At 39.0% G+C, this 13904-nt stretch overlaps 1 protein-coding gene across 1 annotated transcript in view; it reads right to left on the reverse strand.

The window, feature by feature from the left end:
- LOC150084577 (uncharacterized) overlaps nucleotides 1-13904 on the reverse strand; it is a 316151-nt gene that overhangs the window by 254440 nt on the left and 47807 nt on the right. Inside the window, exon 2 of the mRNA XM_090376290.1 lies at nucleotides 7437-7525. Within this exon, the coding sequence (XP_090232416.1) occupies nucleotides 7437-7482 (46 nt within the window). The 5' untranslated portion in view covers nucleotides 7483-7525. The remainder of the gene's footprint in view (nucleotides 1-7436; nucleotides 7526-13904) is intronic.

Genomic DNA, 13904 nt, shown 5'->3' on the forward strand with positions numbered 1-13904 from the left:
TTCATCTGTCCATCTCCGTTTTTGTCTTTCAGATTTTCTTTTAGCTCCTCTTGGGTACCATTTTGTTATTTTCTTAGTTCATCTGTCATTATGTCTTTGAGCTGCGTGTCCAGCACAAGTCTATTTCAGTTTTTTGTTTTGATAAGAATGTTCTTTACTTGAGTTTACTACCTAATCCATGTGTTTCTCTTTTTATCCAACAGTCTGATTCCTAATATAATTCATTCCATTCTTCACTGTGTAGTTTTCAGCTTCTCTTCCATTCTTTTGGTGAGTGCCTTAAGTCTCACTTCCATAAGTCATGGAAGTGAGACTTAAGGTTAGTTATTTTACGTTTCAGGCAAATTGGGTTATTGCTCCTCAATATGTGATTATAATGCCTCCGTAGCCAAGTGGTCAGGAGCGGGAGTGCAGTAGCACATGCTCTTTGAGTAGACCGGGGTTTAAGCCCCTGACTGCTGAATACGGTCGATCTGCCAACCCGCAATGGACCAGTGTGGCAGATTATGGTCCATTTCCCTCAGCATGAATTGTTGAGGAGACTTCCATCCTGCAGTGGGTTGATAATGGCTGCACTACCTTTTTTTTTTTTTATGTGATTATATTTCCTGGATGCTATGCATCCAAAATTTATTCTTCTCTTGACTTCCAGCTATTTAGCATTGTTGCATTGTTGCACTATTGACTTGTCCAAGATAAGTATATGAATCCACATTTCAATTTCTGCTCCTTCATTGATTATATCCCTTCCTGTGGCATACTTGTTCATCATTACTTTTGTTTTAACCATATTCATCTTTACTCCAAAATTCTTACTAACTCTGCATAACTGATTAAGATTTTTCTCTAATTCTTCGGGATCTGGCTTATGATCACAATGTCATCGACAAATCATAAATGGTTTAGGTATTCTCCAGTCACACTGACTGCTTTCTATTACCAGTCCAATTTTCTGAAAGCTTCTCCAAGAGCAGCAGTAAACAACTTTGGAGATATTGTCTCCTTGTTGAACTCCTTTCTCAATTTTAAATTTGCTACTGTCTTCATCTAGTCTAATAAAGGAGATAGCGTTCTTATATATTTTCTTCAAAATCATAATGTATGGGGTGTCAATGCCTTGTCTTTCCACTGCCCAAAACACTGCGCTGTGCTGTATGGAGTCAAATGCCTTTTCATAATCTCAAATGCCAGACATAATGGTGTTTTATATTCATTTGCTGTGATGGTATGTGAAGGTGATCCTTAGTTGAGAACCCTGTCCTAAAGCCAGCTTGCTCTTTCAGTTGATTCTCATCAAGTATTCTGTCTAATCTGTTAGTGATGTCCCTTGTGAACACTTTGTAGATGTGGGATAACGAGCTAATTAGTGTATAATTTCCAACTTCTGATTTATCTCCTTTCTTATGAAGAAAAATTATGATTGCATCATTCCACTCCTTAGAGGCCACGCCTTTCCTAATGTATTTCGTGAAACGTCTTGCCAGTTTCTGTTTCATGTTTCTTCCTCCTAATTTTAACAACTCTACAGTAACTTCATCTTCAGCTGGGGCCTTTTTGATTCTTCATTTTCTACCTCATCAGGAAGGATATCAGGTGTGTCGTATGTGTTGGTAATTTGTAATCCATCTTCTCCACTGCTGGTATCATTCCCTTGCTCCTTATATAATACTTTTTAGTAGTCTTCTGCTACTTTTGGATTATGTCTTCTCTACTATTTATAAGCACCATCACTATTCTTCAGATTCAGTATCATTTGTCTTTCTGTATTATTGCTCATGACTGCTGATTTAAGTCAACATATGTTTAAGTCACATGAGAAGCAACATAAGTAGTTTCAAATTTTGCAAGCTGTAAAGAGTGCCATAAATTTTGAAATATGCCCGAAAATAGAAGTAACTAATAGTATCAAACATACATGTTTTTAATTTTTTAATAATATTTATATACATAAAAAGTAGAAATACAAATACATGTGCAGTTTAAAATTTCAAGCACTTAATGGTCTTTTAAATTGGCAGAGAGAGACTGAGGTTTTCATTTTACGTCTAATAATTTTTTTGTAATTTTTAGCAAAATTAATTTTTTTTGTTTTTCCAAAAATAAAAAATGTAAAACACTGCATGTTTTAAAATTTAAATTTTTTTAAACTAAAAATATTATATATAATAAGTATTGCAATCCATTAAGAAATTATGATAAATTATTGGCACTGTTCAAGCAGAATTTTAAAAAAAAATTCTAAAAAAAAGAAAATAGCCAGAATTTGCTGCAAATGGGGATGCCACCGCCACCACTGGGTTAACATACAAAATTACAAAAAATAACTTATAGAAAACTTGATAAATTTTTCTTTTTTTTATTTCTTTTACAAAAAGTGTTACATATACACAGAAAAATTAAACATTTTGAAATTTTACTACTTTTTTTGAAATTTAAAAACAGTTTAAACATTACCAGTTTAGCAAAAAAATTGGTTTTTAAAAATCAAAAAAAAAAAATAAAAATAAAAAAATACTATATAAATACATGCAATAAGAAAAATTAATTTATACTTGAAAAAATTAATTACACATTAATTATTATATACTCAAAAATATTATGTGAATAGTACAATACAATCTGTCGGACTACAAGCCAAATTTAATAATTAATTACACAAAAACAAAACATGTTAGCTGGTTACAAATTTGTAAGAATATAGTTGTACAAAGATAGTGAAATTTATGACTATAAGTGAAGTAAAAAATCAGCGCAAGCAAGAAATTTAAATGTCAATGCAATCTGGAGACCACACCGTACTAGTTTACGGTTAAGTTTGTGACTCACCTGGTACTCGAAGGGTCAGAAACAAAACAGGACTTTAATTAATGTTAGGTAATAGCAAAAGTATCACACTACCACAGTTAAATATACACTACAGACACAAAAACGAGAAATATTAACCCTATTTTGTAAGTTGGCTGCATTTGAATGGGACCACAGATGGTCAACATGAGAGGTTTCACTGTATACTAAATGAGCCGCAAAAGAGGTAATCAAACCTTTGGCTATAATAATGACAACATTTGCATTGAGGGGTAGTGCCAACAAACTGGATATATGCAAATGTCCCTCCTATTCACAAAAGTGGTTCAAAGAGTGAAGCGAGTATATTAGAGACCTGCCAGTTTGCCTGTGCCACAGAAAACTGTGGAGCCAATAGTTAAAGAAGGTAATCTGGATAAGAATAATGATAAGATAAATAAGATCATCTTATCTCAAGGGCCTGAAGATGGACAATGAATCCATCTTCAAGCTCTTTCAAACAAATGGGTGTCCAGATGAAGAAAAACTTTTTTCTTCATCTGGACACCCATCTTACCAAGAAAAACTTCAAATAGGTGGGCAACAGTTTTATAACTAAATTCCTTAGAGGGAACCTGATTGATACATATAAGGCTCTGAGGGAGGAAAGCAAAATAGAGGAGGGTGAAATCTACCAGCCATAAAATAAAATTATGGGAAAGAATTATAGCATAGAATGGATTGTATTATGATTTCTTTTATTATTAGCTGTATGATTTGCATCATACAGCTAATAACAATGCTAAAGGGATGACTAACTGGTATGGGACATGGGGTAGTTATAAATAACCATGCTATTCTTGGACTAATTTTATGAGTAGGGTACCACAAATTCTCATGTTAGACACTGTTTTTAATACTTCTTGATGATACTAACACAGGTATTTCCAATTTGATGCCTAAGTTTTCTGATGATACAGACATGGGCAGTGGGGTTAATGACATTAATCAGGTTATACTACTACTTCAACAAGATGTAGATAAACTATTAACTGGAAATAGCAACTGAGATACAGCACCAACTAATGCAACATACCACATGTGGGCCCTGGCAATCCCAGGACAACGCATGCACCATTTGGGTAGCCTCATACTCAAGATAATAACTCAAAACAATGAAATAGACCAAAGGATAAGTAATTATATATTCAGACACGAAGCTCTCTGAGCAGTTCAGATATAGGATTCTGTTGATAACATGCAGGAACTTTGCAAGCAGAGATAAACACGTGGTTATCCTACTGTTAACACTTTCACTGCTATCCATGACTGCTGTCCTACACACCTTGTCTAGATAGGGAAAGGTAGACTTTTATGAGATTTCTTTTTAAAATTGCTGAGTTAGTAGAGCAAGGGTTGCTCAATGAAAAAACAGGCTTTTTCATCCAACAAGTAGAATGAAAAGGGTTCTTAAAAGTCAAGTCATTTTTATATAGATGGATAAAACCCACCCTGATACCCACACACACACATCAAGTGGCTGGCATCAAATATGCTACACCAATGGCTGGGTCACATCTTGAATACTGAGTACAGGTTGTAAACCTCATTTTAATAAGAACAGATCTATTTGAAAGAGTACAGAAAAGAGAAATAAGAATAATCAGGGGGATAAAAAGCTAATCTTACCAAGAAAGACTTTCAGCAGACACACACACACACAAAGGAACAAACTGAAAAATGGTTGGCTTCGGAGCAGATATGCAGAAATTTGCCTTCAGGAAGATATTAAGTGATTATTGGAATAAACTCCCATCTAGAGTTGTGGAAGCCAGAAGATGAAGTGGCATCTCTTATATACCTTACAACTAATTAAAGGTTAAACTCGGTAATTTTCTGAAAATTATAAATCACAGAGAGCAGTACAATGAATCATATCTGAATGATATTGAAAATGGTTTTGAAATAAATGGCTACTAATTTATCAAACTGCATAATAACACCATCTAGGAGATGATATTTGTATTAACTACAGTTAATACAAATATCATCTTCTAGATGGTATTATATCTTAAAATGCATGGGATGCATATAAATTATCAGGTGACAAAAGCCTAGGGCAGATATAAGCCAGTCTGTAATCAAGTCACAAAGGAGGTTAGGCAAGCGAAGACAGATTATGAGAAATCTTTGGCAAAGGATATTAAGAAAAACAGCAAGGACTTATATAAACTCTAGAAGGGGATGGGTCCACTTGATATCGATGGTTCAACTATTGATGATCCTGCACAGATAGCTAATAATCTGAATGAGTATTTTGCATCCAAATTCACATGAGAAGTTATTAAGGGAGGAAAATGCCAGAAGTTTATCAAATTGTAGCAGGGTACTTAATGATTTTGTAATAACTGAGAGCAAAGTGGAGCAGAAACTATTGAAGATAAACATAAGAAAGGCATCTGGGGTAGATGGGGTTATATTAAAGGCAACAGCAAAGGAAGTAAGCAAACCGTTAGCCATAATTATCAGAGCTTTCTTGGACTCAGGGAAGCTACCCATGGACTGGAGATGTGTAAATGTGACCCCAATGCACAAGGGAGGATCAAAGGGAGTAACACAAGTAATTACTGACCTGTAAATTTAACTTCTTTTCCAGGGAAATTAATGGAGACACTGGTCAAAGAAGCACTGCAGGATCATCTAGACAAGACTTCAGTTATAGTTCAGACAGCATGGGTTTGTTAAGGCAAAGTCTTGTCTAACATATTTGATTGGATACTATGATGTGGTTACAAAGGAACTGGATGCAAAAAATAATTTTGATATCATATACTTGCATTTCAGGAAAGCTTTTAACACTGTTGCTCGTGGAATACTACTGTAGAAATTGGAGCAGTATGGTATTAGGGGTAAGTTTCTACAATGGCTAAAAGGGTGGTTGAGTGGGAGGAGACAGAGAGTAGTATTCAATGGACACTGCTCTTCATGGACTAATGTTATCAGTGGAGCCACCCAAGGTTCAATGTTGGGCCCACTGTTGTTTCGTATATTTATCAATGATATTGATGAAGATATGTTAGGCTTAATGTCGAAGTTTGCAGATGATACAAAGGTTGGCAGTGTTGTTAATGAATGGCAGTGTGCTACTGCAACAGAATCTAGAAAATTTCGGCAGATGGGCTGAGAAGTGGCAACTGAAGTTTAACATTGATAAATGCAAAGTAATGCATGTGGGTAGAAGTAACCCCAGAGAAACATACCAACTGTGTGGCACTACAATTACGAGGTGGTAAAAAGTCAAAGTTCTGGGAGTAATTGAGCAGTCAGATATGAAGTTTTCTGAGCAATGCAGACAGGCTGCAGAGCAGGTCATGGCGTATTGTCAATGATATACAGAAATTTTGCTAGTAGGTAAAAGGAAGTGATTATCCTCTTGTATAAGGCAATGGTCAGTCCACACCTCGAGTACTACATACAGGTCTGGAGGCCTCATTTTAGGAAGGATGTAGAATTGCTTGAGCATGTACAGAGAAGGGCAACAAGAATGGTGAAGGGAACAAAGGGGTTCTCTTACCAAGAAAGGCTTAAGTTCTGCAAATTGCAGTGGCTGGAGACTAAGCACCTGCGAGGTGATCTATCTGATTGAGGTGTAAAAGGCCTTTAATGGGTTGAGCACGCTGAATTCTGATGGGATTCTTCTGCTTGCTGACATTACATACTTGAGGGGGCATAAATTCAAATTGAGGAAAGACAGTTGTAAAACAGATGTGTGGAAATTTGCCTTTAGCCAGCATGTGGTTAATTGCTAGAATAAATAAATAAATTGAAGGAGGAACTGGACAAACGTTTTGAGGAAATCGATGTGTGAAATTGGGATTTTTTTTTTTTTTTTGGCCGATACTACAGAAGCTCATAAGCTTGCTTTCTTGCATCACATGCCTCCATTACTACTACTACCACCACTTTTTAATCACACCTGCTCATATTCTTTATTCATTACTTTAAATTTAAGTGGTGTCAAATTTTAACTCCCTGACACACTTGGGAGTTAAAACTTCTGCCTTTGTCAACCCTAAAAAGTGATTGCCAATTATCTAAATAGAGAAGGAAAACATCTGAACTTGAACACCATTTCAAGAAGAATTTCTGGGCTTTCTTACACCTTGTCCAAGTCAGTCCTATGCCCAATGACTGCAGCTCAGCAGCCAGTTTGCAAACACAGTTATGACATGTTCAAATCCACATGGCACCACAAAATATAGTAATATTTTTGCAGTCTTCTATAAAATCTGCTGACTCTATGGGTCAGTGGAGTTTATTAAACAAGGATATTACTATGTAGACATAATATAATGGTGCCATGTGGCTTTACTTGCTTTGACACTTATTTTAAACACCACTGTCCTAATAGTAACAGTGATTTAATCAGTTGCAATCCTCAAAAGTTCCGCAACATCCCAGTTGAAAATCAGTTATCTATTTCAGCAAAATGAATTTATATAAGATTCTCAACTCCACCAGGTTGGAAGCTTGTTCCGGCAATTATTGTGAGACTTCATCCAATCAATGTTTAGAAATTACCGAGTTAAATCTGAATAAAAGCTCATGAAAGTTAAAAACAACAACAGAAATGCAAACGTTTTCCTACTAACCTTGGTTATTTGGTGCTGAATCTTCTAATTTTTCCAAGGGTGTCATAATTATATATAAACCTTTCAATTACAGCACAACATAATTTTACCTAAATGAAAAAAAAAAAAAAAGAATATATATATATATATATATATATATATATATATATTTTTTTTTTATTAAAATGTGAACAGTAGATACATTTTCAAAAACAACTATTTACATTGTATGTACAAAGCAAAAAAGGAAAGATAAAGAAAACTTTTTAGAATGAAATACAAACGTTTCAACATTTTAATTTCAGGAATTAAGAAAAACAGTTTCTTGGCGTTGGATCATTCTCATATTAAGTGTCACACGTTGAAGGTGATGGACTGTTCAGTGATGGTGAAGAGGTGACCGCCACTGTTCCATTCGCTGTTAAGATGATCCACAGTTTCTGGTTTTTTGCTGTGGAATTCGAGTAGAAGTCTGCTCTGCAACATCCTCCGTAGGCTCCACTTCAGATGTTGCGCCGATGTGTTGACAGGAGGCACGTCATCACTGCTTCTTGTGTGCTTCAAGTAGAAGTTGTAAATGACGGCCTTGGCCGCAATGAATAGGAAGTTGCAGGTGGTGTGTGCTGTCTGCTCAGAGTGAAGTAGGTACCAGTAGTCCTCCGGAGTGTGGGCTTGGTTGCAGGCAAGCTTTGCTGCATCCAAAGTGTATTTGACGAGTTCCTTGTTCACAGGTCATGCCAGGTATATGTGTTCCAGGGTATCTGGAGTGGCGGCGCAGAAGAGACAGTAGTTTGAGAAGCGTAACCCGACTGGGGTGGGAAGGATGTTGTGCCACAGTCTCCACTGGATGACTTCATCCGATTTGGAACATTTCGTCCTGTACGGAAGGTTCCACTGAAAGTTTGATGGTAGCTTGTGGGGAGTGGAGAGGAGTGTAGGGACAGCTTGGCAGGTGGATGGCGGGAAAATCGTGGTTGTATGGCGAGACATGATTAGCTGATAGACTTTTTTGGAGGGTGCAGGAAACAGAGGTACCGTGTCTTCTGGTGATGTGATGATGAAGGTTGGTGAAGGCGAGGATCCAGTGACATTTCCAATCCCTTTAGTTGTAGTGATGTCTGGAAGAGCTTGTGTGATCGCTGATTTTAGATGTATGTGTTGCTGCTTTGCATTTATAGTTTTAATGGGCAAATCTTCTGATCCTTTCCATTCAAGGCTTGGTGTCAGGAGGTCGCCTATGATTCATATTACTGCCCAGTTCCACATAGGGAAGAAGAGAATATCATCAATTGCAGGGTCTATTATTCTTTTATTGTAGAAGAGCGGTTCTGAAAGTATTCCGGAAAGGGATGTTCTCTCAAGATTAGGGTGAAGGCTTAGCTTTTTCCAGCGGTAGTTTGAGTGGTACTGGTGCCATATCCATTCTCAATATTGTTGAAAGAGATAGTCCTCTAGTGGCTGTTGCTAGTAGTTTATCCGTAGTGTCGGAATGTGGGTATTTTGTTTGCAGCGTCTTAAGAAGAAAGGTGATCCAGAATGCTGTGATTTTGTCGTCAAGAGAGACCAACCCTTGACCGCCGTGAGTAAGTGGCTGGCTAAGTTTGGAGCAGGACATCCAGTTGGTTTTGTTCCCAAGAAAGCTTCAGACAAATGCCTGGATTTGGTGGAAGTCAACAGGTGGAGTGAGAATTTTGAAGGTGTGACAGAGAACGCTTGCCACCATATGATTGACCACAAGCACTCTCCCTCTCAAGCGAAGATGTGGCACACACGCTTCATTTCCCAAGTACTTTGTTGAAACGACTCAGCAATTCGGGCCAGTTCTTCTGGGAGAAAAGGAGGGTATTGCCGAGGTACACACCTAGGTATTACTGCCCCTCGCTGGACCATGTGCATTGGATGGGGGAGTCGGTTCTAGTTTTCCAGTTGCTAGCCCACAGGCCGCTGGTCTTACAGTGGTTGAGTTTTGCACCTGATGCTTGAGCATAGAGATCATGAGCCTTTTGAATGACTTCAAATTTGCTCTCGTGGCATATTGCAATTGTGACGTCATCTGCATATGCTGAGTAGGTTATATTCTGGTAGCAGCATTCGTCGGGATTGTATACTGGTGGCAATTTTATTAAGGAATGGTTCTATGGCAATTGCGTAGAGTTGTCCAGAGAGTGGGCAGCCTTGTTTTATCCCTCTGGAATACGGAAAGTGGCAGGTGAGCTGGTTGTTGAGTTTCAGGCAGAATTTGGCTTCCTTGTATAGCAGATGGATTGTTCCGATGATGTAAGGTCCATATCCAAAGGCTTTCAAGGTTTGAAATAGGTAGCTGTGTTCAACGCTGTTGAATGCCTTTTTCTGGTCAAGGCTAATTAGTGCTAGGAATTCTCTTTCGCTGTTTGCAGTGGAGAGGAAGACTCGGATCAGATGTAGATTATCGTGAATCGATTTTCCAGGTACAGAGTATGTTTGTTGGTGATCGATGATATCAGGGAGCAGGGAGAGTGGCTTTTAATCTATTGGCGATGGCTTTGGAAATGATTTTACAGTCCGTATTCATTAAGGAAATCAGGCGCCAGTTTTGTAAATTGGTGCGATCCCCTTTCTTGGGAATCAGTCGAGCGACAGAGGTGGTGACCAAAGCTGGTAGTCCATGGGACTGAGTTTCTTCAAGCATTCGAAAGAGTAGCACTCCAAGTTGATCCCAAAATGTTTGGAAGTAGTCAGAAGTCAGTCCATCCAGACCTGGTGATTTATTTTTGGAAAGGGCTTTGCATGCTGCTGTTAGTTCTTGTAGGGTGATTTGTTTCACCATACTGCACTGGGCCGTATGGGAGATTTTTTTAAGTCCTGAAAGGATTTCCTCCGTTGTCTTTGTAGAGGTTTCTTGAGAACTGTAAATTTCTCTATAAAATCTTGTTACTTCAGAGATTTCCTCTGGGTCCTCAGTGATGTTTCTGTTTTGCAGCTGAATGGCAGTGATGGTGGTTGATTTCTGATGTCTGCTTTCTAATGAGAAAAAGTATTTGGTCGGGGCATCAGAAAGATTTATGTGGGTGTATCTCGATCTGAGCAGGGCACCTTTTGCAGAGTGTTCTAAGTTGGTTTGTATGGCTTGTAGTGTTGACTGATAGGTCTGACTATCATATGGGAGATTTTTCAGTTTTTGCTCAAGTTGATAGAGGTTATTACGCTTTTGTTGACTTTTCTGATGGCTGTAGGTTTGCGAGAATGATTTCAGCTTACTTTTAAATCTAGGCCATCATGTGTTCATGGGCTCCAATCTGCCTTTGGATTGGGAAAGGTTGGATATCAGGTCTTGCAGCTTAGAGATGTATTCCTTGTCTTGAAAAAGACTATTGTTGAACATCCAATAAGCACCTCCACTTTTGTAGTGATTGGGTGAGGAGAGATGTAATTTGATAAAGGAGTGATCTGAGATATAAGATAGCAAATGTGTGATGCTTCTGACCAGGGGAATGGTGTGTTTGGGATGTAGTATCTGTCCAGTCGGGCTTGGTAAGGTAGTCTTTCAGATGCTGTATTTGCTGATCTCCAGGTGTAGGACTTTTCTTCTGGGTGCTGGTGTCTAAATACATCGACCAGTTCATTGTTGTTTATCAAGGCCTGCAGGTTGTTGATTAATGTTGTGCGGTGCTCAGTGCATCGTGCTGTCCATTTCTGGGTCAAGAGTGCAGTTGAAGTCGCCAGCAAGAATGATGTGTTCTTGATCTATAGTAGAGAGGTGGTTTTGTATGAAGTTGGTTATTTGAATAGGAAGTCTGTCCTGCTGTGGCATGTAGATGTTAAAAAGGTGCAGGGTTTCCTTCTGGGGTGTATCCAGGCGGGTGTAAATTGCGTAGCCAGCGATCTCTGCTATCACATTGAACTTGCAGGTGAACTTTTGATGAAGGCTGACACTCACTCCTGCTCCATGATGTTGTGTTGGAGAATGATAGAATACATATGGCCAATCTGTCAATTTCAAGGATGGCCTTGTGTCTATTTTAATATTTGTTTCTTGTAGGAAGAGTAGGTCGGCATGATGTCGTTGGACCTGGTGAAGGATCAGCTTATTGCGCAATGCAGAGGTGCATCCTCTTGCATTAAGTGATAGCATGCTAAGAGTCAGCATTATCTGCAGGAATAAAGGTAAGGGTTTTGCAGTTTTGGGGTGGTTAACATCCTGATTGATGATATTGCTGTTCGAGCCGTTAATCAAGTAGTACAGGCACTTGGATCTATTCACATCTGCCCTGTCCTTCTTTCCTTTTAGTTTGGAACGCAGATCCGTAAGTTGTGAGATTAGCTCGGGTATGTTGGAGGTGAACTTCAGAGCTGTCACCAGCTTCTGTGGGGAGCTGCATACTTCCCGTAGAAAGGGGCGTAGTTTTTCCACAATTAAAGGACCTTTAGTGTAAGGAAAATAGCTTTCCTCGTCCTCTGAAGCACTTGAATCGTGAGAATCACAGTTGGTCTCTTCTTCAGTGCCCAGAAATTCGGGTTCTTCTTCATTTGGATCGTGAGTGGTTTGTAGCTGTTTATTTATTTCCATACTTGGTGGTATGATAGACTTATTTGAGATCTGACCGTTTGTCTTCTGTGGTGTTCTGTATTTATTTTCGTCGCCCCTGTTGTTTTTGTTAGCGGTTTGCTCGTTTCCTGCCGCCTCTTCTTCTATTTTGTGACTTTGGACGTGGTCTGCCTTGGGGGTTGATTCAGAGATAAAACTCTTGTTTCGGTTGGTCGGTCTCCTGAAGAGATTGCGTCCTGGTCTTCTGTGGTCTTTGAATTTTCTTTTTTCTGAAAAGTTTGTTGTGGGAAGCATCTCAGACTGTTTGACAGTTTCTTCAGCATCCCCATTATCTACAACAGTCAGCTCGCTTTGTGCATCTGGCCTGACCCAGGTTGGTGCCGCCTGAATTTTGGTATTACTTTCAGAAGAATTAGAGATATGCAGGCAGTTTTTCCTGATATGACCCTCTTCGTGGCAGAAGAAACATTGTGAGGAAATGGAGGTATAGAAGGTGTAAATTATTCCGTTTAGATCGGCGTTGATGAGTTTTGGGATGTTTGCTGCGTCATTGTTGGCAAAGTGCATAAGTGCTTGCCTGCGGAAGCTTTTTATATGCGAAAATTCCAGTTTCGTGGTTGCTGCAGAGAGTGTGCGTATTTTCCCAGTAACTGATCCATATGTGGATAAAATTCCTCTCAGAAATTGATGAGGGATTTCAGGTGGGACATTTGAAATTGTAACTTTTGTTGGTGCTAAGGCAATTGGCGGCACTTCTAGGTGATGAAGACCGATGTCTATTCCATTTTGCAGGATAGTTTGCGCCCATGAGGGGTGGCTGAAATACACCTGCACAGTTCCCGCCACACGGGATGCGTGGGTAATATTTTTCGGGGGTACTTTCTCCGCGATCGCTGTGAGGTACTGCTCTAACGGGGTGTTTTCCTTGGTAACAAAAATTACTATTCCATTTTCCCGGGAAGTAATAGTGGTTGCTTCATTTGTAAGAGCGTTGTTCGACCACATGTGTACTATTGTTGGTCGCGAGAGAGGGGTTTGTGCTGGCGTCAAGCATAATCCATTAGATACGGCATTAGCATAAGTATTAACAGTTACTGACATTTTGGACCTTGAGGTATTCACCTGTTGTCGCAGGGTGTGGCTTCCGGTGTTTGGTCGCTGCTGGCAGCAGCTGTAGGTTCCGTTACTGTGGTTGTTTGACCTTCGCTGGCCATAGCTGGAGGCAATAGATGGGATGGGTGTGGGGTGGAATAAGCCGTTACTGGAATGTCCAGCTTTCCATGGCTAAAGTTAAAAATTTAAATTCTAACCTAACTCAAACTCCGCTAAATCTACACACACACAATTATTATTACTCGAAAGCTCTTCCGAAGAGGAATCGAAACGTAAGTCTTGACTGAGGGTTCTCGCAGACAAACGTCGAAAAGGACAAAAGGGCGGGAGCTCATAAGCACATGTCCGATCCGCGTATAGGGCACATACTGTACTTAAGCCCACAGATATCCTGATGGTCAGCTCTGGATGTCTTCTTATTATGTTAGCCAAGATGCACAAAAAGCTTCTACTTACAAACACTAATAAAAAGTGAACACCAAAACATGACTAATAAGCAGGCGACCAACTCAATTTGTATCGATGTGAATGTAATGTACAGCGAGGCAGTCAAGCAACGGCAAGTCTCTTTTTAAGTCTTAACTTATAGTACCTGGTATATACATAAGCAATATGGCTCTCATCACTAAGCAGAGATCCCCATGGCAACACAATAAATATATAAATATATATAGACAGATAGGCGTATGCATACATGACATGCATAATTCTCTCAAAATAACTCGGAAATATCTGAAGGCAATGAACTATGTAAACCCAGTGTATGCAGCTAAGGAGCAAGCATAAAAGTGGGCAGATACAGAAAGATCAGTATGAATCAATGTACAGTACTTGGAGTTTCAAAAAGGTTT

This window comes from Mastigoproctus giganteus, chromosome 6 (genome assembly GCF_048544385.1).
Source record: "Mastigoproctus giganteus isolate SK-2022 chromosome 6, ASM4854438v1, whole genome shotgun sequence".
NCBI lineage: Eukaryota > Metazoa > Arthropoda > Arachnida > Uropygi > Thelyphonidae > Mastigoproctus > Mastigoproctus giganteus.